Source organism: Loxodonta africana, chromosome 14 (genome assembly GCF_030014295.1).
Source record: "Loxodonta africana isolate mLoxAfr1 chromosome 14, mLoxAfr1.hap2, whole genome shotgun sequence".
In the NCBI taxonomy this organism is placed as follows: Eukaryota; Metazoa; Chordata; class Mammalia; order Proboscidea; family Elephantidae; genus Loxodonta; species Loxodonta africana.
In genome coordinates this window covers 90,548,110-90,575,036 of record NC_087355.1, presented here as the reverse complement: position 1 = coordinate 90,575,036, position 26,927 = coordinate 90,548,110, and the positions used below count along the sequence as shown (strand labels likewise).

Below are 26,927 nucleotides of genomic sequence, written 5' to 3'. Positions count from 1 at the left end.
ATGCTAGCAAACAAAATTCAGCAACATATAAAAAGAACTAGGCTTCATCAACAAGTGGGATTTATTCCGGGAACGCAAGATTGGTTTAACATCCCCAAATCAATTAATGCAATACCCCATATCGGTAGAATAAAAAAACAAAAATCATGTGACCTTTCAATAGATGCAGGAAAAGCATTTTTAGAAACCCAATACCCTTTCATAAGAAAATCATTAAACAAACTAAGAATTGAAAAGAATTTTCTCAACCTAACAAAGAACTTCTGTGAAAAACCCACAGCTAACTTCATACTTAATAGTGAATGACCGGGTGTTTTCAGGAATAGACAAAAATGTCCACTCTCACCACTTTTATTCAAGATTGCACTGGAGGATCTAGCCAGGGCAATTGCCCCAAAACCCAGTGCTGTCAAGTCGATTCTCACTCACAGAGACCCTATAAGACAGAGTAGAACTGCCCCCATAGAGTTTCCAAGGAGTGCCTGGTGGATTCGAACTGCTGACCCTTTGGTTAGCAGCCGTAGCACTTAACCACTAGGCCACCAGGGCACTTAGGGAATAAGAGTCATCCAGACTGGAAAGGAGGAAGTAAACCTATCTCGACTAGCAGATGATATGATCCTCATATACAGAATACCCTGAAGAATCCACCGAAACTATTGTATCTAATAAAACAGTTAAAAAGGACTGCAGTATATACAAAAAAATCATTATTTCTATACACTTGCAATGAAGAATCTGAAAATAAAATTATGAAAATAATTCTACTTAAAATAGTTATCAAAAAATAAAATACTTGGGGAATAAATTCATGAAGTGCAAAAGTAAAAATCTGAAAACTACAAAACACTGTTGAAATAAAGAAGATCTAAATAACTAGAAAGACATTCCAAGACTCTTAGAAGAAAACATAGGGGTAATTCTTCATGACTTCAAATTTGACAATGGATTCTCACCTATGACACTAAAAGGACAAACAAGAGAATAAAAAAAATGATAAATTAGACCGTCAAAATTAAAAACATTTGTGCATCAACTGACATTATCAAGAAAGTGAAAAGACAATCTGAAGAATGGGAGAAAATGTTTACAAGTTATATATCTGATAAAAGTTTAATATTCAGAATATATAAAGAACTCCTACAACTCAAAAACAAAACGACAAACAACAACACAATTTAAAAATGGGCAAAGGACTTGAATAGGCATTTACCCAAAGAAGATGTACACATGGCTGATAAGCATCTAAAAAGATGCTCAATATCGTTACTCATCAGTGAAATGCAAATCAAAAGCACAAAGAGATGCCGTTTCACACTCAATAGGATGCGAGAAAAAAAAAGTCAGACAGTGAGTGCTGGCGAGAATTCGGAGAACTGGGAAAGCCCCCGCACTGCTGGCTGGATGGCAAATGCTGAAGCTCCTGCGGAAAGCACTCTGGCAGCTCCTCAAATGACTGAGCACACAGTTACCTCATGACCCAGCAATTTCACTCTTAGGTGTATATTCAAAAGAAATAAGAACATACGCCTGCACAAAACTCACACACAAATTCATAACAACATTACTCATAAAAGACAGCAGGAACAATGCGAATTTCCATCCACTGACGAATGGATAGATACCATAGGATATGTCCACACAACCAAACGTTATTTGGTTATATATGTGACACATGCCACAATGTGGACAAACCCTGAAAACTTTCTGGTAAGTAAAAGAAGCCAGTCACAAATGACCACGTATAGCATGATCCTACTCATATGAAACATCCAGACAGGAAATCCGTGGAGAGAGAAAGTCCATTAGTGGGTGACACCCAAAGCGCACACAATTTCTCACTGAGGTGATAAAAATACTCTAAAATTGACTGGTGATGGCTGTATATATCTGTAAATATACCAAAAACCACTGAACTGTACATTTTAACAGGGTGAATTGTATGGTACGTGAATTATATCTCAATAAAGCTGCCTAAACACATACAGACATACATACACAGGCAAACACACACACAAAGGAAATAAAGTACTGACGCATGCTACAGCATGGCTCAGCCTTGAAAACATTATGAAAAATAGAAGAACCCGGACACAAAAGGCCAAATATTGTATGATTCTACTTCTGTGAAATGTGCAACATAAGCAAATCTACTAACGGGGCAGAATGCAGATTAGTGGTGGCCAGGGTCTGTGGGGAAGGTGCATGGGGAGTGCCTGCTTGCTTCATGGCTACAGGGTTTCTTTCTGGAGTGGTGAAAACATTCTGGAATTAGATAACGGTGGTGGTTGCACAACACTGTGAATATACTAAAAAAAAAATTATAACTCTTCAAAACAGTTAAAATGTTGAATTTTATCACAGTGATTTTAAAAATCTGGTAACTGACTTGTAACAAAAGAAAGCAACACCAAAGAGGGTCTGAATTTCCTGTTCCCTCCATGCCGGTTTCGCAGTGCCAACCAGGGATGCACTGAGAGTGAGAGCAGCAACCCCCGGCCCTCCCTGCCATTGCAAGTTGATCACCAGCTGGCTTCAGGGCCCTCATCCTACCGCTGGTGTGAAGCCAAGGGCCACTGCTGCAAGAGACAATTCCAGCTCCTGACCCACACAAGGACACAGGACATGGTCCCAAGGACAGGCCCTGTTGATCAATGTGCCACCTCACTCACCAAGCACCCTCTCTGCTTCCAAGTGCCTGCAAAAGAGGGATGGACTCTTCGGCGGCCTCAGGTATTGGACTGAGTCAGAGCTGGGCCTCTGCTTCCCTGACGCAGAGACTGCCCCCTGCACTGGTTCTGGTTTGGATGAAAACATCCCATCTTTTTAGGCTATGGTGGCTGGAATTATTTCGCATACTAGAAAGATGAATATTTAGCCCAGGATGTCTGAAGGAGAAGCAGCAGCTCAAATACTAAAGCTACAAAGTAATCCCCGAGCACGCAGAGAGCGTCAGAAGAGGAGGTCGGAGCAGACTGCTCCACGGCTGTCTGAGGAAGCGCAGGCAGGCAAGTGCTCACACACGTTCTCCACAATCACTGCTTTTATTTCGCTCTTAAGATAAGCCATCAACGGGGAACTGTCCCAAGCAGGGGCCCTGCGCACCAGTGTCTCTGGTTCTCACAGGAGCAACAAAGCAGGTGTGCGCTGAAGAAACGGAGGATGAGGACCAGCCCCTTCAGGAGGGGCTCTCAAGTCAGCGTTTTGCCTACGATGATGGAGATGATGGAGGCGAGGCTCAGGAAAAAGGTGGATTCTCCCAAATACACAGTTCCTCGCGATAGTTCCTCCTCAATTGTTTGAAAGGGAAAGATATCCCTCTCAATATTAGTAGGTCCTCCATCGTTGCAACGCATACTACTACAACAACGAACGTAATAGAAATTCGTGTATCTTGTGATTTTTCTTGGTGCTTCTGGGGGCACTTCAACCGGATATAAAAATGTGCAGTTGAATGTACAGTTTTTGTAAACAAGGAGTTCACGAGAGTTCAAACCTAAAAAAGAGATAAAAAATCCCTGATTTCAGGGTTTCTGCCTACAAAGCATGTAAACCACACGTAACTGTGACCAGCTCCACCTTCACATTCCACATCCCCAAATGTTACAGCGCTGCCTAGAACTCTTGACTGAGGCATCATGTTCAAGCCCGCTAGGGGATCTGGTTACCCCAAGAGCTACCTCTCCGGCAGACGTTTTTCGCTCCATGCTACCATCTTCATCTCCGCCTCTACTCCTCCCTAAAAAGTGCTACAGTTTCATGGGCTCTGAATAGCATCGCATGTGCCCTTATAAGAGACACATAGAGAAAAGGAGACACACACACAGAGAAGGCAATGAGAAGACAAAGACGCAGGTTGGAGCGAGGCATCTACAAGCTGAGGACTGTGGGAGCCTCCAGAAGCTGGGAGAGGCCTGGAGTGGATGCTCTGCTCCCTCAGATCCTCCAGGGCAAGTGCCATCCTGCCAACACTCTGACCTCTGCCTTCTGGCCCCCAGAGTGGCAGAAGACAAATTTCTGTTGTTTCCAGCCACTGGGTTTTCGGCAGTTTGTTATCGAAGCCCTAGTGTAAAATGGTGGCAGTAGTATCAGAACCTGCCTAACTTCAGCGGTGGTAATGACCAGCATCAGCCAAAGCTGATTCCTATGAGATGGACGTCAGGCACACTTCCACCCTCCAAACTTTTTACCAATTCTGACACCAGTTGTCCCTCTCACGGCACTCTTTACTTCTCTTCTGGGTTCGACAGTCTGTTACGATAGTCACACAAAACTCAAACAGACCACACTTACACTTAAGTGGTTTATTAAGGAAGTAACAAGATAAAGGATTAGAAAGCATGTCGGCAAACTCTCCCCTCGTCACTGCAGAGCAGCTCTCTTAGTTTCTCTAGACTGTGCAGGCCTCCTCTCAGCCCCCTCATGGCAGGCTTCCTCTTGGTCCCCTGAGGACATGCTCCTCTTGGCCCTGCCATGTGTCATCACCAACTCTGCTGCAGGGCCCTTTCTGGCCCCTTCCAGGCCTCTTGCTGTATTCAGCGTTACAGCCCTTGACCTGTTTTACAGCTCTTTTAGGCAGTTTGTTGCCTCCTTTCTCTCTCTGCTTCTCTCTTCTTTCTGCTTCTCTTCCCTCTTCTTTTGGAGAAATCTCTGAGGGGCTGGCTGCATGTATACACAACTCCTTGTCAATTTCAAGCCATGGCCCCTCCCAGTGAGGAGCCACAAACTGACCAGTCCCTCTTGGTGGACCACAGACACTTCATTTGCATAGCAGGCTACATGCACTTAACTTGCATAGTTTATAGTCACTTCATTTGTATAGTCTACTATCACTTCATTTACATAGTCTATTGACCAATCCTTTCAAGATGATACCAATCGCAGAGCAGGCTGCAGCCCAGGGTCAGACAAGGAGTCTCAAACCACAAGTTGATTACAGCTTAGCTAGGAAATGTTAATCAACCTGGACAAAAGTAGCGAAACCCTGTGGGGTAGAAAACTAGGGCAAAGGTAACTCCTCAGAACTAAGCAGAAAAATCTCTCAAACTGTTTTTCCAAAGAACCAAGGCAAAAGAAACTCATTTCACTACACCTAGCAAACTAGTCCTTCATGCGTCTGTCCTGTCAGTTTGTCATACTGTGGGGGCTTGCCTGTTGCTGTGATGCTGGAAGCTATGCCACCAGTATTCAGATACCAGCAGGGTCACCCGTGGCAGACAGGTTTCAGCTGAGCTTCCAGACCAAGGCAGACTAGGAATTAGCCAGCGAAAACCTTATGAATAGCAGCTGAACCGTGTCTGATATACTGCCGGAAAATGAATCCCTCAGGCAGGAAGGCACTCAAAAGACGACTGGGGAAGAGCTGCCTCTACTAAATAGAGTCGACCTTAATGATGTGGATGGAGTCAAGCTTTCGGGACCTTCATTTCATGTGCCATGACTCAAAATGAGAAGAAACAGCTGCAAATACACATTAATAATCAGAACATGAAATGTATGATGTATGAATCTAGAAAAATTGGAAATCATCAAAAACGAAATGTAACACATAAACATCGATATCCTAGGCATTAGTGAACTGAAATGGACTGGTATTGGCCGTTTTGAACTGGACAATCATTTGGTCTACTATGGTGGGAATGACAAATTGAAGATAAACGGTGCTTCATTCATCATCAAAAAGAACATTTCAAGATCTATCCTGAAGTATAACACTGTGATAGGATAATATCCATATGCCTATAAGGAAAACCAATTAATACGAATATTATTCAAATTTACACACCAACCATTAAAGTCAAAGATGAAGAAACTGAAGGTTTTTACCAACTTCTGCAGTCTGAAATTGATCAAACATGCAATCAGGATGCATTGATAATTACTAGTAACCAGAATGCGAAAATTGGAAACAAAGAAGGAGGATCAGTAGTTGGAAAATATGGCCTTGGCGACAGAAATGATGCCAGAGATCCCATGATAGAATTTTGCAAGAGCAATGACTTCTTCGTTGCAAATACCTTTCTTCGCTACATAAACGGCAACTATCTATACAAGGGGACCTGCCAGATGGAACACACAGGAATCAAATCTACTACATCTGCAGAAAGAGACGATGGAAAAGCTCGATGTCATCTGTCAGAACAAGGCCAGGGGCCAACTGCAGAGCAGACCATCAATTGCTCATATGCAAGTTCAAGCTGAAACCGAAGAAAATTAAAACAAGTCCATGAGAACCAAAGTATGGCCGTGAATATATCCTACCTGAATTTAAAAACCATCTCGAGAATAGATCTGACATGTTGAAAACTAACGACCTAAGACCAGTTGAGTTGTGGAATGACATCATACATGAAGAAATCAGAAGGTCATTAAAAAGACAGGAAACAAAGAAAAGACCAAGATGGATGTCAGAGGAGACTCTGAAACTTGTTCTTAAACATCGAGTAGCTAAAGCAAAAGGAAGAAATGATGAAATAAAAAAAAACTAACAAGGGGCGGAGCCAAGATGGCGGACTAGGCAGACGCTACCTCGGATCCCTCTTACAACAAAGACACGGAAAAACAAGTGAATCGATCACATACATAACAATCTACGAACCCTGAACAACAAACGCAGATTTAGAGACGGAGAACGAACTAATACGGGGAAGCAGCGATTGTTTCCAGAGCCTGGAGCCAGCGTACCAGTCAGGTACGGCACAAACACAGAGAGCGGCTCCACCCCCCTGAACTAACCCCGGGAGGGGGACCAGGCGGTTCCACGGGCGGCGTGGGACACAGCCAGTAGGAGAAGTCCCCGGGAGGCAGTGACTGGTCTTGGAGCAGAAAGAGCAGCATCCGAGCCGGGGAACCGTCCCGCCGGGATTTGGACTGGACGCAGGTACGCCATAAACACGGAGAGTTGCTCCACCCCCCTGAACTAACCCCGGGAAGGGGACCAGCCGGGTCGTGCGGGCGGCGTGGGACGCAGCCAGTAGGAGAAGTCCCCGGGAGGCTGCGACTGGTATTGCAGCAGGGAGAACAGCGTCCCAGCCGGGACACTCGGTCACGGCACAAGCACGGGGAGCTGCTCCACCCATCTGAACTAACCCCAGGAGGAGGCCCAACTGGTTCTCGGAGGTGGCACGGCCCCGCAGCTGGAGGGACGAGAACTGATTTTGGAGTCGAGAGTGAACCGTCCCAGTAGGGGAGCCTTGATGCTGGGCGTGGGGCTGGAAGCGGAGGATCTGACCGTGACTTCAGCGGGCCAGACCCCCCGGGGGGCAATCTCCACACAGCCAGCACACATAGGCGACGCGACCGCGGGAATCTCAGATATAATAGCCATTCCAAGCAAGACAAGCAACTCTGGCTATATTCTGAGGTGCTACTCTCCTATCTCTCTGTTCCCTCCCCCACCCTCCCCAGTCGGCTTCATTAACATCTGAATAGCCTGAGCCAGAGGGAGAACTCTGATAGGGATCTGACTGCATTTTTTTTTAGCAGATTTTCTGGAAAAACTAGTTTCCCAGTGATGGCTCGGAGACAACAATCCATATCAAACCACTTAAAGAAGCAGACCGGGACAGCTTCTCCAACCCCCCAAACAAAAGAATGAAAACCTTTCCCAAATGAAGATACAATCTTGGAATTATCAGATACAGAATATAAAAAACTAATTTACAGAATGCTTAATGATATCACAAATGAAATTAGGATAACTGCAGAAAAAGCCAAGGAACACACTGATAAAACTGTTGAAGAACTCAAAAAGATTATTCAAGAACATACTGGAAAAATTAATAAGTTGCAAGAATCCATAGAGATACAACATGTAGAAATCCAAAAGATTAACAATAAAATAACAGAATTAGACAACGCACTAGGAAGTCAGAGGAGCAGACTCGAGCAATTAGAATGCAGACTGGGACATCTGGAGGACCAGGGAATCAACACCAACATAGCTGAAAAAAAATCAGATAAAAGAATTAAAAAAAATGAAGAAACCCTAAGAATTATGTGGGACTCTATCAAGAAGGATAACCTGCGGGTGACTGGAGTCCCAGAACAGGGAGGGGCGACAGAAAACACAGAGAAAATAGTTGAAGAACTCCTGACAGAAAACTTCCCTGACATCATGAAAGACGAAAGGATAGCTATCCAAGATGCTCATCGAACCCCATTTAAGATTGATCCAAAAAGAAAAACACCAAGACATATTATCATCAAACTCACCAAAACCAAAGATAAACAGAAAATTTTAAAAGCAGCCAGGGAGAAAAGAAAGGTTTCCTTCAAGGGAGAATCAATAAGAATATGTTCTGACTACTCAGCAGAAACCATGCAGGCAAGAAGGGAATGGGACGACATATACAGAATACTGAAGGAGAAAAACTGCCAGCCAAGGATCATATATCCAGCAAAACTCTCTCTGAAATATGAAGGTGAAATTAAGATATTTACAGACAAACACAAGTTTAGAGAATTTGCAAAAACCAAACCAAAGCTAAAAGAAATACTAAAGGATATTGTTTGGTCAGAGAACCAATAATATCAGATATCAGCACAACACAAGGTCACAAAACAGAACGTCCTGATATCAACTCAAATAGGGAAATCACAAAAACAAATTAAGATTAATTAAAAAAAAAATACACATAACAGGGAATCATGGAAGTCAATAGGTAAAAGATCACAATAATCAAAAAGAGGGACTAAATACAGGAGGCATTGAACTGCCATATGGAGAGTGATACAAGGCGATATAGAACAATACAAGTTAGGTTTTTACTTAGAAAAATAGGGGTAAATAATAAGGTAACCACAAAAAGGTATAACAACTCTATAACTCAAGATAAAAACCAAGAAAAACGTAACGACTCAACTAACAAAGTCAAGCACTATGAAAATGAGGATCTCACAATTTACAAAGAAAAACGCCTCAACACAAAAAAGTATGTGGAAAAATGAAATTGTCAACAACACACATAAAAAGGCATCAAAATGATAGCACTAAAAACTTATTTATCTATAATTACCCTGAATGTAAATGGACTAAATGCACCAATAAAGAGACAGAGAGTCACAGACTGGATAAAGAAACACGATCCATCTATATGCTGCCTACAAGAGACACACCTTAGACTCAGAGACACAAACAAACTAAAACTCAAAGGATGGAAAAAAGTATATCAAGCAAACAATAAGCAAAAAAGAAGAGGAGTAGCAATATTAATTTCTGACAAAATAGACTTTAGACTTAAATCCACCACAAAGGATAAAGAAGGACACTATATAATGATAAAAGGGACAATTGATCAGGAAGACATAACCATATTAAATATTTACGCACCCAATGACAGGGCTGCAAGATACATAAATCAAATTTTAACAGAATTGAAAAGCGAGATAGATACCGCCACAATTATAGTAGGAGACTTCAACACACCACTTTCGGAGAAGGACAGGACATCCAGTAAGAAGCTCAACAGAGACACGGAAGATCTAATTACAACAATCAACCAACTTGACCTCATTGACTTATACAGAACTCTCCACCCAACTGCTGCAAAATATACTTTTTTTTCTAGCGCACATGGAACATTCTCTAGAATAGACCACATATTAGGTCATAAAACAAACCTTTACAGAGTCCAAAACATCGAAATATTACAAAGCATCTTCTCAGACCACAAGTCAATAAAACTAGAGATCAATAACAGAAAAACTAGGGAAAAGAAATCAAATACTTGGAAAATGAACAATACCCTCCTGCAAAAAGACTGGGTTATAGAAGACATCAAGGAGGGAATAAGGAAATTCATAGAAAGCAACGAGAATGAAAATACTTCCTATCAAAACCTCTGGGACACAGCAAAAGCAGTGCTCAGAGGCCAATTTATATCAATAAATGCACACATACAAAAAGAAGAAAGAGCCAAAATCAGAGAACTGTCCCTACAACTTGAACAAATAGAAAGTGAGCAACAAAAGAATCCATCAGGCACCAGAAGAAAACAAATAATAAAAATTAGAGCTGAACTAAATGAATTAGAGAACAGAAAAACAATCGAAAGAATTAACAAAGCCAAAAGCTGGTTCTTTGAAAAAATTAACAAAATTGATAAACCATTGGCTAGACTGACTAAAGAAATACAGGAAAGGAAACAAATAACCCGAATAAGAAATGAGAAGGACCACATCACAACAGAACCAAATGAAATTAAAAGAATCATTTCAGATTATTATGAAAAATTGTACTCTAACAAATTTGAAAACCTAGAAGAAATGGATGAATTCCTGGAAAAACACTACCTACCTAAACTAACACATTCAGAAGTAGAACAACTAAATAGACCCATAACAAAAAAAGAGATTGAAAAGGTAATCAAAAAACTCCCAACAAAAAAAAGCCCTGGCCCGGACGGCTTCACTGCAGAGTTCTACCAAACTTTCAGAGAAGAGTTAACACCACTACTACTAAAGGTATTCCAAAGCATAGAAAATGACGGAATACTACCCAACTCATTCTATGAAGCCACCATCTCCCTGATACCAAAACCAGGTAAAGACATTACAAAAAAAGAAAATTATAGACCTATATCCCTCATGAACATTGATGCAAAAATCCTCAACAAAATTCTAGCCAATAGAATCCAACAACACATCAAAAAAATAATTCACCCTGATCAAGTGGGATTTATACCAGGTATGCAAGGCTGGTTTAATATCAGAAAAACCATTAATGTAATCCATCACATAAATAAAACAAAAGACAAAAACCACATGATCTTATCAATTGATGCAGAAAAGGCATTTGACAAAGTCCAACACCCATTTATGATAAAAACTCTTACCAAAATAGGAATTGAAGGAAAATTCCTCAACATAATAAAGGGCATCTATGCAAAGCCAACAGCCAATATCACTCTAAATGGAGAGAACCTGAAAGCATTTCCCTTGAGAACAGGAACCAGACAAGGATGCCCTTTATCACCGCTCTTATTCAACATCGTGTTGGAAGTCTTAGCCAGGGCAATTAGGCTAGACAAAGAAATAAAAGGTATCCGGATTGGCAAGGAAGAAGTAAAGTTATCACTATTTGCAGATGACATGATTATATACACAGAAAACCCTAAGGAATCCTCCAGAAAACTACTGAAACTAATAGAAGAGTTTGGCAGAGTCTCAGGTTATAAAATAAACATACAAAAATCACTTGGATTCCTCTACATCAACAAAAAGAACACCGAAGAGGAAATAACCAAATCAATACCATTCACAGTGGCCCCCAAGAAGATAAGATACTTAGGAATAAATCTTACCAAGGATGTAAAAGACCTATACAAAGAAAACTACAAAGCTCTACTACAAGAAATTCAAAAGGACATACTTAAGTGGAAAAACATACCTTACTCATGGATAGGAAGACTTAACATAGTAAAAATGTCTATTCTACCAAAAGCCATCTATACATTTAATGCACTTCCGATCCAAATTCCAACGTCATATTTTAAGGGGATAGAGAAACAAATCACCAATTTCATATGGAAGGGAAAGAAGCCCTGGATAAGCAAAGCACTACTGAAAAAGAAGAAGAAAGTGGGAGGCCTCACCTTACCTGACTTCAGAACCTATTATACAGCCACAGTAGTCAAAACAGCCTGGTATTGGTACAACAACAGACACATAGACCAATGGAACAGAATTGAGAACCCAGACATAGATCCATCCACGTATGAGCAGCTGATATTTGACAAAGGACCAGTGTCAACTAACTGGGGAAAAGATAGCCTTTTTAACAAATGGTGCTGGCATAACTGGATATCCATTTGCAAAAAAATGAAACAGGACCCATACCTCACACCATGCACAAAAACTAACTCCAAGTGGATCAAAGACCTAAACATAAAGACTAAAACGATAAAGACCATGGAAGAAAAAATTGGGACAACCCTAGGAGCCCTAATACAAGGTATAAACAGAATACAAAACATTACCAAAAATGATGAAGAGAAACCCGATAACTGGGAGCTCCTAAAAATCAAACACCTATGCTCATCTAAAGACTTCCCCAAAAGAGTAAAAAGACCACCTACAGATTGGGAAAGAATATTCAGCTATGACATCTCCGAGCAGCGCCTGATCTCTAAAATCTACATGATTCTGTCAAAACTCAACCACAAAAAGACAAACAACCCAATCAAGAAGTGGGCAAAGGATATGAACACACATTTCACTAAAGAAGATATTCAGGCAGCCAACAGATACATGAGAAAATGCTCTCGATCATTAGCCATTAGAGAAATGCAAATTAAAACTATGATGAGATTCCATCTCACACCAGCAAGGCTGGCATTAATCCAAAAAACACAAAATAATAAATGTTGGAGAGGCTGCGGAGAGATTGGAACTCTCATACACTGCTGGTGGGAATGTAAAATGGTACAACCACTTTGGAAATCTATCTGGCGTTATCTTAAACAGTTAGAAATACAACTACCATACAACCCAGAAATCCCACTCCTAGGAATATACCCTAGAGATACAAGAGCCTTCATACAAACAGATATATGCTCACCCATGTTTATTGCAGCTCTGTTTACAATAGCAAAAAGTTGGAAGCAACCAAGGTGTCCATCTACGGATGAATGGGTAAATAAATCGTGGTATATTCACACAATGGAATACTACGCATCGATAAAGAACAGTGAGGAATCTGTGAAACATTTCATAACATGGAGGAACCTGGAAGGCATTATGCTGAGCGAAATTAGTCAGAGGCAAAAGGACAAATATTGTATAAGACCACTATTATAAGATCTTGAGAAATAGTAAACCTGAGAAGAACATATACTTTTGTGGTTACGAGGGGGGGAGGGAGGGAGGGTGGGAGAGGGTTTTTTATTGATTAATCAGTAGATAAGAACTGCTTTAGGTGAAGGGAAAGACAACACTCAATACATGGAAGGTCAGCTCAATTGGACTGGACCAAAAGCAAAGAAGTTTCCGGGATAAAATGAATGCTTCAAAGCTCAGCGGAGCAAGCGCGGGGGTCTGGGGAACATGGTTTGCGGGGACTTCTAAGTCAATTGGCAAAATAATTCTATTATGAAATCATTCTGCATCCCACTTTGAAATGTGGCATCTGGGGTCTTAAATGCTAACAAGCGGCCATCTAAGATGCAGCAATTGGTCTCAACCCACCTGGAGCAAAGGAAAATGAAGAACACCAAGGCCACACGACATCTAAGAGCCCAAGAGACAGAAAGGGCCACATGAACCAGAGACCTACATCATCCTGAGACCAGAAGAACTAGTTGGTGCCCGGCCACAATCGATGACTGCCCTGACAGGGAGCACAGCAGAGGACCCCTGAGGGAGCAGGAGATCAGTGGGATGCAGACCCCAAATTCTCATAAAAAGACCAAACTTAATGGTCTGACTGAGACTGGAGGAATCCCGGCGGCCATGCTCCCCAGACCTTCTGTTGACACAGGACAGGAACCATCCCCGAAGACAACTCATCAGAAATGAAAGGGACTGGTCAGCGGGTGGGAGAGAGACGCTGATGAAGAGTGAGCTAATTATATCAGGTGGACACTTGAGAGTGTGTTGGCAACTCTTGTCTGGAGGGGGGATGGGAGGATAGAGAGAGAGGGAAGCAGGCAAAATTGTCAAGAAAGGAGAGACTGAAAGGGCTGACTCAAGAGGGGGAGAGTAAGTTGGAGTAGGGAGTGAGATGTATGTAAACTTATATGTGACAGACTGATTGGATTTGTAAACGTTCACTTGAAGCTTAATAAAAGTTATTAAAAAAAAAAACTAACAAAAGATTTCAAAGGACAGCTCGAGAAGACAGAGTAAAGTATTAAAACAACACGTACAAAGTGCTGTCGATAGAAAACCAGAAGGAAAGAACATGCTCAGCATTTCTGAAGCTGAAAGAACTGAAGAAAAAATTCAAGCCTGAAGTTGCAATAGTGAAGGATTCTATGGGGAAAATATTAAATGGCACAGGAAGCATCAAAAGAAGATGGAAGGAATGCACAGAGTCACTGTAACAAAAAGAATTGGTCGACATGCAAACACCTTTCTTCAAGAGAGGTGGCATATGATCAGGAACCGATGGTACTGAATGAAGAAGTCCAAGCTACTCTGAAGGCATTGGCAAAAAACAAGGCTCCAGGAATTGACAGGTACCAATTGAGGTGTTTCCACAGACAGATGCAGCATTGGAAGTGCTCGTTTGTCTATGCCAAGAAATGTGGAAGACAGCTACCTGGCCAACTGAGTGGAAGAGATTCATATATATGCCTATGCCCAAGAAAGGTGATCCAAGTGAATGCAGAAATTATCGACCAATATCATTAAGACCACATGCAAGTAAAACTTTTCTGAAGATCATTTGAAAGTGGCTGCAGCAGTATATCAACAGAGCACTGCCAGAAATTCAAGCCAGACTCAGAAGAGGACATAGAACCAGAGATATAAGGGCTGATGTCAGATGGATCCTGGCTGAAAGCAGAGAATACCAGAAAGATATTTACCTGTGTTTTACTGACTATGCAAAGGCATTCAGCTGTGTAGATCATAACAAATTATGGATAACATTGCAAAGAACGGGAATTCCAGAACACTTCATTGTGCTCATGAGGAACCTTTACATAGATCGAGAGACAGATGTCTGAACAGAACAAGAGAATACTGTATGGTTTAAAGTCAGGAAAGGTGTGCGTCAGAGTTGTATCCTTTCACCGTACCTATTCAATCTGTATGCTGGGCAAATAATCTCAGAAGCTGGACTATATGAAGAAGAACAAGGCATCAGGATTGGAGGAAGACTCATTAACAACCTGCGTTATGCAGATGACACAACCTTGCTTGCTGAAAGTGAAGAGGACTTGAAGCACTTACTAGTGAAGATCAAAGACCACAGCCTTCAGTATGGATTACACCTCGACATAGGGAAAACAAAAATCCTCACAACCTGGACCAGTGAGCAACATCATGATAAATGGAGAAAAGATTGAAGTTGTCAAGGATTTCATTTTACTTGGATTCACAATCAACAGCCATGGAAGCGGCAATCAAGAAATTGAAAGACGCACTGCACTGGACAAACCTGCTGCAAAGGACCTCTTCAAAGTGTTGAAGAGCAAAGATGTCACAGACTACGGTGGGCCTGATGGTGTTTTCCATCACCTCATATACATGCAAAAACTGGACGATGAATAAGGAAGACCGAGGAAGAACTGACGCCTTTGAATTTGGTGTTGGCAAAGAATATTGAATATACCGTGGACTGCCAGAAGAATGAACAAATCTGTCTTGGAAGAAGTACAGCCAGAATGCTCCTTAGACGCAAGGATGGCGAGACGCCGTCTCACATACTTTGGACGTGTTGTTCAAGAGGGATCAGTCCCTGGAGAAGAACATCATGCAGGTAAACTAGGGAGTCAGTGAAAAAGAGGAAGACCCTTAAGGAGATGAACTGACACAATGGCTCCAACGATGGACTCAAGCAGAACAATGATCATGAGGATGGCGCAGGACAGTCGGCAGTGTTTCATTCTGTTGTTACTGTGTCAGAACTGAATGGACAGCACCTAACAACAACAAACTAATACAATGTGTTTAAAAAGTGTATATTTATGAAATTTATGTATCTGTTAGAGCTTAAGTCTGTCATTTTATTATTGGTTTTCTGGTTATTTCGTCTGTCTCTCATTCTTCTCTTTCTCTTTGCCTATCTTCCTGAGGGTTACTTGAACATGTTTAAAGAGTGCATTTTGATTTCTATAGTGCTTTTGAGAATAACCCCTCTATAGTTTTCTTGGTTGTTGCTCCAGGTATTACAATATACACATGAAACTTCTCACAGTCCACTGGTACTGACATTTTACCACACTGTGTAGACATGCAGAAACTTTACCACCATTTAGGTCGTTATTCTCCCCACCTAAGTATTTTCTCTATGTACACTGAACACCACAGCCAATGCTGTTACAGTTTTTACTTCAACCATCAAATGGGATTTAAGAAGTTTTTGACAGGTAGAATAGTCTGTTATATTTACACCTATTTTTACCCATTCCAATGGTCTTCTTTTTTTCTGAAGTCGCTGCTTTCCTGTGACTCGGATGATACAAATATTAACTCTTTCATTATTGTCCACTGGTCCTTGAGGTTCTTTTTCTTTTTCAGTCTACTTCCTCTGTTGTCAGTCTGAATATGTTTGACTGACCTCTTTAACTGCACTGATTCTTTCTTCTGTCATCTCCTTTCTACTGCTGAGCCCTGCTAGCGAGTTTATATTCTGGTTATTGTATCTTTCACTAGCATAATTTTCATTTGGTTCTTTTTTATGATTTCTATTTCTTTGCTGAGATTTTCTCTTTTTTCATTAGCACATTTGTAATTGCTGGAAGAGTATTTTTTACAATGACTAATTTAAAACCCTTATCAAATGATTCCAACACCTGTGTTTGTCTCAGTGTTGGCGTCTGCTGGCTTTTCTCATTCATATTGTGATTTTCCTGGTTTTGGTATGATTGATTTTTTACTGTATCCTGGACATTTCAGATATTACATATTTAAGACTCTGGATCCTATTTAAACTTCTCGTTTCAGCAGGCAGTCCCTTTGTGGAGGTGTAGCATGAGGGCTGGTGGGTGGGTGCATTCAGCTTCCCACTAGGTCACGCCTAGCAAAAGTAGGACACTGGTTCACACTGTCAGTGTGATGGCTGGGCTAGAGACTCAGTTCCTTCTTTGTCCCTGCTGACACCTTCTTGAAGAAAGTGAAGGTGCAAGATCAGCTCTCTGAAGGGCCTCACTTCTACCAGGAAAAAGGCTTTTAGGTGGGGATGGAGCTCAGTCTCTAATTTTTCAGATGTTTCCATACTTTTAGGTTACCATCCTGCACAGACCCAGAAACCAACACAAAACCAGGAGTGAGAAACTTCTGTGTTTTTAGGACTCCCAGGTTTCTGCCAAAGACTCTGACACTTCAACTGTCCCTGATTCCATCAAGGGTTCATTCAGGAAACCTGAGCCCCACAACATCAGGGGTATGTTCTTCACTACAAGAATTACAGGAGTGGAGAATGTGGACCCCTGTGTTAGCAGCATCTCATGTCAGATACTCCAGAACCACGTCCACTGGATGCTGAGGCAGGTTGGAAAAGTCCAACCTGCAGTCTGCAGGCAAGTATCCAAAACCATGTGCATCTGGCCTCCAGCTTGGCCTGTGAAGAGGAATCTGTTGGAGAGAATTGTTTCAACTGCTCCACTGGGGCCACTGGGGTTCTGCAGTGGGTCTAGGAACCCTGGTGGTCGATGGTGGGCAGTACAGAGGAAGAGACGGACACAGAACAGGACAGTGAGCGTGTGGAGAGCCAGGGCCTCCAATGACCACCATTGTTGACCATGTATCCTTCCAGAAGAGGGTCTCCGCTGCACCCCAACCTCTTGATCTCACTCAAGCACCTCTCAGTGTCAACTACAATTCTAAGCCATACAGGGATGGGAGTCTTGGGAACACAGTTCCCAGCCTTGCTCAGGAGCAGTAGCCCCAAATGGAAACACATGCCCTCCCTGTACCCCGTGTCAGCCTCTGCAGGTGCAAGCCCAGAGAGTCGGCCTACTGCCTTTGTCCCGAATCCACATAAGTGTGGCATTCTGTAAAAGCAGCTAGTGTGACGAAGAGGGGGCCATTAGAGGATATTTTCACACAGGTCCGTGGTGAACAACTTTTATTCTAAGACAAGACATACAGGATGACAAGAGAAACTGTAACCATCATCACAGACACTAGACAAACAAGGCTAGAGGACAGGCCCCAAGAAGGCTCCAGACAAGGCCCCCAGTGACTCTAGGCCTGACCCTGGCTGCACCCTCCCTGGTGATCTTAGGTCACAGGGCTTCCAGCCACTCTCTTCCTCCTGATTCAGACCCTAGGGAGAGGGATACCTTTCTCAGAGTGGAAGAGGCCTCAGAAGATGAAGCAAGACCATCTTGGAGGCTCAGGCTCTGCCCTGACCCCCCCCAACCTGGCCATACATCTCCTGAGGAGTTTGTTGTGCACCCTGTCTTTGGCCCTGCCTAGCTGGAGGCCCCCTGAAAAGAACAGAAGCAAAGAGGCAGAGAAGAGTCCCCCAGCTGCACTGGCTTGACCCAGCCGCCCCAGGGACAGACAAGCAGGGGAGGCACTGGGGCCCAGTCATGCAACCACCCCAAAGGACAGCTCGGGACACGTACCTACAGACTGTCCCTGGCAGGAGCAGCACCCTGCAGACCATGCAAGCAGCCCTATCTTGAGACCAAGCCTGTGACTGGGGCTGGGTGCAGAGGGACAAGTAGACTGGGCTGGCACTGTCCCATCTCAGGGCCCTCACTCGCCCACTCTGTGTAAGGATGACAAAGCTGTACTCACGAATGGAAATAGTCATGCAGCGCCTGATATCATAGATACACGTCCGTATAGTGGAACAAGTAAAGCTGTTCACTACCGCACAGTCGAAGCAGACCAAACTGTATGTCCCTGAAAAGGAGAGAGCAGAAGTGTGACGTCTCCAGCAAGCATCTCCCACCTCCACTCCGCACATTCCTGACCACCACCCTCCTCCAGGAGCACCCCTGAACATATCCCCACACTCCCTGACCCCACACAGGGCCCTCTGAGTCTGTGTGGGGCAAGCCACACTGGGCTAGAGCCCATCCCTCACACTAGTTTCCCTGCTCAGGACAGTCCCAGGGCAAATCCGTGTCCACTTGGGGGCTGACCAGGTTCGCTCACCAAAGCTAGCAGGACCACGCCTCAGAGGCCAGCATCAGCCTGTGCGTCCCTGGACTACGGCCACCTGGCCTGCAGCTGGAGGGGAAGCCCTCCTCCCCCCTATACTTGGCAACGGCCCCCAAACTGACCTAGGACCCCCAAATGCACTGACAGGAGAACCTAGCTATGATAACCATGGCCCAAGAGAATTGCAGATGAACTCTCCTCCCCAAAGAAAGTGAAAAGGACTGAAACTTACATGGCTGTAGTTTGGTGAGGTTAGTCTCTGCCAGCGGCCAGGTAAGGTTGGTTTCTGCCAGGGGCAGCCCCATGGCCAAGAGCAAGACCAAGGGGAGCATCATGTCCTGCAGGAGCTGCCCTGCAGGGGAGGAGACTGAGGTCAGGCCAGGTCAGCGGGAGCTTGTCTCCTGGTGGCCAGCCACAGGGCTTGGAGAGCAGCCCAACCACACAGCATGGCTCCCCCTCCCGAAACTCCCTCCTCTCATCTGGGAGCTCCCTTGGGCCAGGAGTGGTGTCAGCCGAGTTGTGAAAACATATGACCCTTTTCCCTGCTCAGGCCAACATCTTAGCGAGGCCACTGTCACTTCCCCAAAAGGTACATGCAGCCCAGTTAGCCAAATCCCAGGCTGCCTTTAGCTGCAGCACCCCAAACTTCTAACCACACGTATTTCTGTGCACTGACAGGTGGGCTACACACCTGAGAGGAATGTGTGCATGTCCTACATGGGCAAGTAGCTTGGGCAGGTCCAGGATGGAGGTGAGAGCAAGTGCCCTTCCCCGGGGAGTCCAGGGTGACTGGCCATGGCCTTCTGGAGATCATTAGTCAGCTTGGGGACAAACAGAGGAGCAGGCTAGCCACAGGCAGAGGGACTAGGGCAGGGAATGCCTCCAGGAGCACAACCGCACCTCCTGGCCACTGGAGGACTAGAATTTCCAGGAACCTTGAAGACAGTGTCCCACGGGTCAGCTGCTGAGAACTGGGGTGGTGGAGCCCAGGATGAGCCAGGCATACTGGTCACTCTGAGGAGACAAGAGGCTCCTGGTGCAAGGAGCCCACTGCAAACATACTGGTCTCTGCCATGAGACGCCGACTGCTTTTGAACATATGTGGGGAAGAAGGGTAAGAGCTAAAGTCTAACCCTGGGTGAAAAACGTGTGCAGCTAAGGACTCAGGACAGGCCTCTGGGCAACGCAGTCTTCCTGGCTGACGGGGACCAGAGACCAAAGCCCGGGCCTTGCTCCAACATGAGGCAGGCAGAGGTGGTGCTGGGTGGGCTGAGACTGCGAGGGAAGTACCAACCTGCAGCAGAACTCAGGACAGCAGAGACATGACCATACCAGGCCATCGGAGTACCAGGTGGCCATCGGTCAAGGCCAAGGTCTGGTTAAAGCTGACCCTGCCACCTGCTGCAGCTCTGCTCCTGAGAAGAGCAGGTGCCTGGCCCCTCATGCTACCTGTTATGGATTGAATTGTGTCCCCCAAAATTTGTGCTACAAATTCTAACCTCTATGCCTGTGGTTATAATCCCATTTGGGAATGGGTTGCTTTTGTTATGTTAACGAGATAAGATTAGTGCAGAGTGTATCTTGAATCAATCTCTTTTGAGATATAAAAGAGATTCAACAAGCAATGGAGAAGCACAGATGGGAGAAAAGAGACACCAAACCACAGGAAGAATGCTCACAGGCAGAAACTAAAAGAGACAAGGACATTCCTCCAGAGCTGAAAGACAGAAAACCTTCTTCCCCTAGAGCCAGCACCTTGAATTTGGACCTCTAGCCTCCTAAACTGTAAGAAAATAAATTTCTGTTCATTAAAGCCACCTATTTGTGGTATTTCTGTTATAACAGCACTAGATAACTGTGGTGTAGTGAGTTACTTAATATGGCCATCTAGCCATAGTCTTTGTGACTCTGATACAATGATTGGCTGGGACTATACAAATAGCCCCCACGGGTCTGTCAGTTTTTCGTACTGTGGGGGCTTGCATGTTGCTGTGATGCTGGAAGCTTTGCCATGGGTATTCAAATACCAGCAGGGACACCCATGGTGGACGGGTTTCAGCTCAACTTCCAGACTAAGACAGAATAGGAAGAAGAACCCAGTGGTCTACTTCTGAAAAGAGTTAGCCAGTGAAAACCTTACGAACAGCAGCAGAACGCTGTCTGATACAGTGCTGGAAGATGAGCCCCCCAGGTTGGCAGGCACTCAAAAGATGACTGGGGAAGAGCTGCCTCCTCAAAGTAGAGTCGACCTTAACGACGTGGATGGGGAAAAGCTTTCAGGACCTTCATTTGCTGTTGTGGCGTGACTCATAATGAGAAGAAACAGCTGCAAACATCCATTAATAATCAGAACGTGGAATATACAAAGTATGAATCTAGGAAAATTGGAAATCATCAAAAATAAAATGGAACACACAAAGATCAATATCCTAGGCATTAGTAAGCTGAAATAGACTGGTATTGGTCATTTTGAATCAGACAATCATATAGTCTACTGTGCCGGGAATGACAAATTGAAGAGGAATGGCATGACGTTCACTGTCACAAAGAACATTTCAAGATCTATCCTGAAGTACAACGCTGTCAGTGATAGGATAATATCCATACGCCTACAAGGAAGACCAATTAATATAACCATTATTCAAATTTATGCACCAACCACTAAGGTCAAAGAGGAGGACACCGAAGATTTTTATCAGCTGCTGCAGTCTGAAATTGATCGAACATGCAATCAGGATGCATTGATAATTACTGGTGATTGGAATGTGAAAGGTGGAAACAAAGAAGAAGGATTGGTTGTTGGAAAATACGACCTTGGAGACAGAAATAATGCTGGAGATCACACGATAGAATTTTGTAAGACCAACAACTTCTTCGTTGCAAATACCTTTTTTCACCAACATGAGCAGCAACTATATACAGGGACCTCGCCAAATGGAATTCACAGGAATTAAACCTACTATATTTGTGGAAAATGATGATGGAAAAGCTCAACATCATCAGTCAGAACAAGGCCAGGGGCCGACCGCAGAACAGACCATCAGTTGCTCAGATTCAAGTTCAAGTTGAAATTGAAGGAAATTAGAACAAGCCCACAAGAGCCAAACTACGACCTTAAATATATCCCACCTGAATTTAAAGACCAACTCAAGAACAGATTTGACATGCTGAAGACTAATAACCTAAGCCCAGACGAGTTGTACAACGACATCAAGGACACCACACATGAAGAATGCAGGAGGTCAAGAATGCAGGAGGTCATTAAAAAGACAAAAAAAAAAAAAAAAAAGACCAAAATATTTAATGACTCAGGAAGCATCAAAAGAAGATGGAAGGAATACACAGAGTCACTGTAACAAAAAGAACTGGTCAGCATGCAACCACTTCAGGAGGTCGCGTATCAGGAACTGATGGTCTGAAGGAAGAAGTTCAAGCTGCACTGAAGGCATCGGTGAAAAACAGGAGTCCAAAAACTGACGCAATACCAATTGGGGTGTTTCGACAAACAGATGCAGTGCCGGAAGTCCTCACTCATCTATGCCAAGAAATGTGGAAGAAAGTTACCTGGCCAACTGGCTGAAGAGATTCATATTTATGCCTATTCCCAAAAAAGATAATCCAATTGAATGTGGAAATTATCAACCAATACCATTAATACCACATGCAAGTAAAACCTCGCTGAAGATCATTCCAAAGCAGCCGCAGCAGTATATCCACAGGGAACCGCCAGAAATTCAAGCCAGACTCAGAAGAGGACGTGGAACCAGGGGTATCGCTGCTGATGTTGATGGGTCCTGGCTGAAAGCAGAGGATACCAGAAGGATGTTTACCTGTGCTTCATTGACTATGTAAAGGCATTTGACTGTGTGGATCATAACAAATTATGGGTAACACCGCAAAGAATGGGAATTCCAGGACACTGTACGTAGATCAAGAGATAGTCATTTGAACAGAACGAGGGGATACTGCACAGTTTAAAGCCAGGAAAAGTGTGCATCAGGGTATGCTGAGCAACTAGTCAGAGAAGCTGGACTGTATGAAGAACAGGGCATCAGAATTGGAGGAAAATTTGTTAACAACCTGCGTTATGCAGATGACACAACCTTACTTGCTGAAAGTGAAGAGGACTTGAAGCACTTACTGATGAAGATCAAAGACCACAGCCTTCAGTACGGATTGCACTTCAACATAAAGAAAACAAAAATTCTCACAACTGGACCAATAAGTAACATCATGATAACTGGAGAAAAGACTTAATCTGTCAAGGATTTCATTTTACTTGGATCCACAATCAATAGCCACAGAAGCATCACTCAAGAAATCCAAAGACGCACTGCATTGGGTAAATCAAGGACCTCTTTAAAGTGTTGAAAAGCAAAAATGTCACCTTGAAGACTAAGGTGCGCCTGATGGTGTTTTCAATCGCCTCATATACATGCAAAAGCTGGACGATGAATAAGGAAGACCAAAGAATAACTCACGCCTTTGAACTGTGGTGTTGGCAGAGAATACTGACTATACCACGGACTGCTAAAAGAATGAAAAAATCTGTCTCGGAAGAAGTACAACCAGAATGCTCTTTAGAAGCCGGGATGGCGAGACTACGTCTCACATACTTTGGGCGTGTTGTCCGGAGGGATCAGTTCCTGGAGAAGGACATCATGCTTGGCAAAGTAGAGGGTCAGTGAAAAAGGAGGACCCTGGATGAGATGGATTGACACAGTGGCTGCAACAATGGGCTCAAGCATAACAGTAACTGTGAGAATGGCACAGGATAGGGCAGTGTTTCACTCTGTTGTATACAGCGTCATAAGGAATCAGAACTGACTCGATGGCACCTAAAACAATGACAAATAAGGGGCTTGTGGCCCACCAAACCAATTGGGCAGCTTGCTAAGAATGCAAATAAGGTGCATGGAACCCCTGTGGGGGTGGCAGCATGCAAATAAGATGAATGGTACCCTAACGAGGGAACTGGTCAGTTCTGCCATTCTAGGCTTAAAAGAGAGCCAATCTCACAGCAGAGAGGGACCTCGATACTGCCAAGAAGAAGAGACGGGAGCACTGTGCGTCCTTTGGAGCTGGGGTCTCTGCTATGAGAACCTCCTAGATCCAAGAGACCAAGAGAGAGCACTGTAACACTGGAGACAGCAAGAGACAGCTAGAAGCAGCAGCAGAGACAGCAGAACCTAGAGACCGGAGCAAGACGGCTGCAGTGGGGCTTGCAACTCACAGAGTAGAGCGAGAAAGCTGAGCACATCTGGGCTGAGACTTACTAGTGGAGTGGGGTGCCCCGAGGCACTTACTGGTGGGGTTTAAGTGCTTTGTAACACTTGCCCAAGCAGGGCAGAAGCTGGGCCAAGAGGATGGACAAAGGGCAAAGAGAGGCCTGCCTGCTGGTATGGCTGAGTAGACGCTGCCTTGATGGAAGAACTGTATCTTGAGTCATTTCTGATCCTGAATTGTAACCTGTTACTTCCCTAATAAGCCCCATAATTATAAGCATTGTCCTGTAAGTTCTGTGTGGTCCCTCCAACAAATGATCAAACCCAGCAGAGATGTCGAGAGTGCCATGGGAGGGGCGGTTAGTGTCAGAATTCGTAAAAAGATTGCAGAGAGGAGGTATGCCTGACTTCCGCCTCAGAGGAATCAGCCTTGGGCTGTTGATCTTGATTCTCTCTCCCCCTCCTGAAATCAGAGGAGGTCAGACACCTCCAGCACGCCGTTGTTACAATAATTAAGACTCCACCTTCTCCTGCCCCAAAATAAAAGCATCCCCAAACTCCACAGCTAGTTCACTCACAAGGCAGCATAAAATACAAAACCAGGGGATGTGCTAAGCAGCAGCAACAGGGGCTTATACATCCCATCGAGAGGAACATAAAACAGAAATAGAAGTAACCCACAGGTCAAGCAACTGTGGGTGTCAGGCACAGGCGCCTTTAAGTGTTACAAAGAGAATATTAACGAAGAAGATTAAAAAGATCACAGAGTTAATGAAGGGAAGAAAATCACCAAAGAGAAACGGAATCTATTGTCAGAACTGAACAACTGCCCAGAAGCCTGAACGCTGTTCCAAGACTTCTGGACTGCTCATCGTTAAATACAGCCTGCAAATCAACCTCATGAAGCCCTCAGCAGTGCCCCTGTTTTCCTGAGGCCTTGCTCAGTTTGAAGAAACAGGTGGTAGATGTGTAGCCTACAAGTTTCTTTTTCCCAAGATGTATACTCTCTAAGATTTTGTATATTCCACATGACTTGTTTTTCTACACCATTCTATAACTCCAAAGCACCAGCTGTACATTCTTCCTTTCATCACAAGATTGTAAACGGTATATAAGCAAAAGACCGCTTCACACCTGCGGCAGCAGTTTCTTTAAAACTGACTGCCAGTTTGCAAATCTCTCTCACCTAACATATAGGCGATTTCTTTAATGTCAAAGTATTGTTTTTAACACTATTAAAAAAAAAGTCCAATGGCCTTTCTAGAACAGAAAACAAAATGTGTGAAATTAAAAAAAGAAAGCATCAGGTGGGATTACCGCTGGATCGGAATCTGCAAAAGACAAAATTAGAACATTTGCAGACAGAAAATATCCAAACTGATCCCCAGGGGAAAAAAATAAAAGGAAAGACTAGAACTAGGAAAAAGAGACGACCAGATGACAGTCAAAATGCAACATAAACGTAACTGGGTTCCAGAGGAGGGAGGAGAGGGCCTGGCAGAAGCGATCTTTGAAGAGAGAACGGCAGAGTGGGCTTCCTGATGGACGAAGTGATCAGCCCACCAACTGCAAAGGTGCAAGCGAGGCCCAAGTGGAATAAATGCGAAGAAGACCACGCATGGCACGCAAGCTATAGTTGAACTGCTGAAAATGCCTTTTCAAAACGAAACGTCTTAAAAGCAGCCAGAGGAAAAAAAGGACCATCACATAGCCACAATCCGAGTGGTGGCTGAGCTTTCAACACAAAGTCTGCAACAGAAAAACTGTAAGAACCGTACCTTCAAACTGCTAGCAAAAAAGAAACTCGTAGCCAAAAATTCTGCACCTCATGAAAACAAACTTCCAGAATAAAGGCAAAATGACAATGATTCTGGACCAACAAATACTTGAGAGAATTTGTCACCAGCAGACCCCACGACAGGAAATACTAGAAATGAAGAAATAAAACCATCGGAGGCAGACCAACTGTCAGCAGCAGTCAGAGCCAAGCACACTCAGCGAGGGTCCCAAGAGGTGCTTTCGAGGGCAAAAGGGGTTCCTGAAGCTCACCCCAGGACCTCTTCTGACTGTCCTGGAAGGAGACCAAAGCATCCCAGGAGGCCAACTCGCGAGTGGCCCCACATCGTCCCCAACAGAAGGAAAAAGCACTATTTGGAGGCAGCAGGACGATGAACACCCGGCCCAGGAACCCTGACAGACGCAGCCCGATTAGACTCGAGGAAAGGAGCCCAGGCTGAGAACTGAAGACCTCACCTTCCATGCGGGACAAGGACATGACAAAAATCCCCCAAAACAGAACAGATGAGCCTTCCGAAAGGGGGGGCCAGGCACCAGGATCTCGAGGGACTAGGAAAGAGAGGAGCAGGACCAGGGCGGTGCAGGGACCCCAGGGGAGACGGGGTGCGAGGGGAGGGCGGTGCGGGGACCCCAGGGGAGACGGGGTGCGAGGGGAGGGCGGTGCGGGGACCCCAGGGGAGACGGGGTGCGAGGGGAGGGCGGTGCGGGGACCCCAGGGGAGACGGGGTGCGAGGGGAGGGCGGTGCGGGGACCCCAGGGGAGACGGGGTACGAGGGGAGGGGGCCTGAGGCTGCGCCAGGACCCCCGAAGGCAGCGAGGCATGAGGGAAGGGGCCGCGTGTGGGGGGCGGTCGGGGTGGCCCGGCGACCCCCGAGGGCAGCAGGGTCCCGGCAGGCCCGCGTTGGTCCGGGACAGCGCGGCGGGAACGAGTCCTGCAGCCCTGGACCCTCCGCCGGCTGGGGGGCAGCTGCGACCCCACCCCCGGCCACGGCGCTTGGTGTGCCCGGGACCCCCGAGCCGACGAGCCGCCCCCTCAGGCCTCGCGCCGCGGGACGGACGCCGACCTGAGGCTTCTCTGCTGGGGCGCCGCCCACCCCTCGCTGGCGGCCGGGCTCCTTCTGG

At 44.7% G+C, this 26,927-nt stretch overlaps 1 protein-coding gene across 1 annotated transcript; it reads right to left on the bottom strand.

Moving 5' to 3' along the window:
- Positions 1 to 3,191: 3,191 nt before the first annotated feature.
- GML (glycosylphosphatidylinositol anchored molecule like) lies at positions 3,192 to 18,882 on the bottom strand. Its single transcript, XM_023541593.2, has 2 exons — positions 18,415 to 18,882; positions 3,192 to 3,496 (listed from the first exon to the last, which is right to left on the bottom strand). The coding sequence occupies exons 1-2, from the start codon at positions 18,623 to 18,625 to the stop codon at positions 3,192 to 3,194; spliced, it is 516 nt and encodes a 171-aa protein (XP_023397361.1). The 5' UTR covers positions 18,626 to 18,882.
- Between the last annotated feature and the right edge of the window lie 8,045 nt (positions 18,883 to 26,927).

Coding starts and splice junctions, on each gene's coding strand:
- GML (XM_023541593.2), bottom strand. CDS start 18,625: ATGTTCAGGGGTGCTCCTGGAGGAGGGTGGTGGTCAGGAATGTGCGGA. Junction 3,497..18,414: donor CTGCATGACTATTTCCATTC/GTGAGTACAGCT, acceptor TCTCTTTTTTAG/GTTTGAACTCTCGTGAACTC.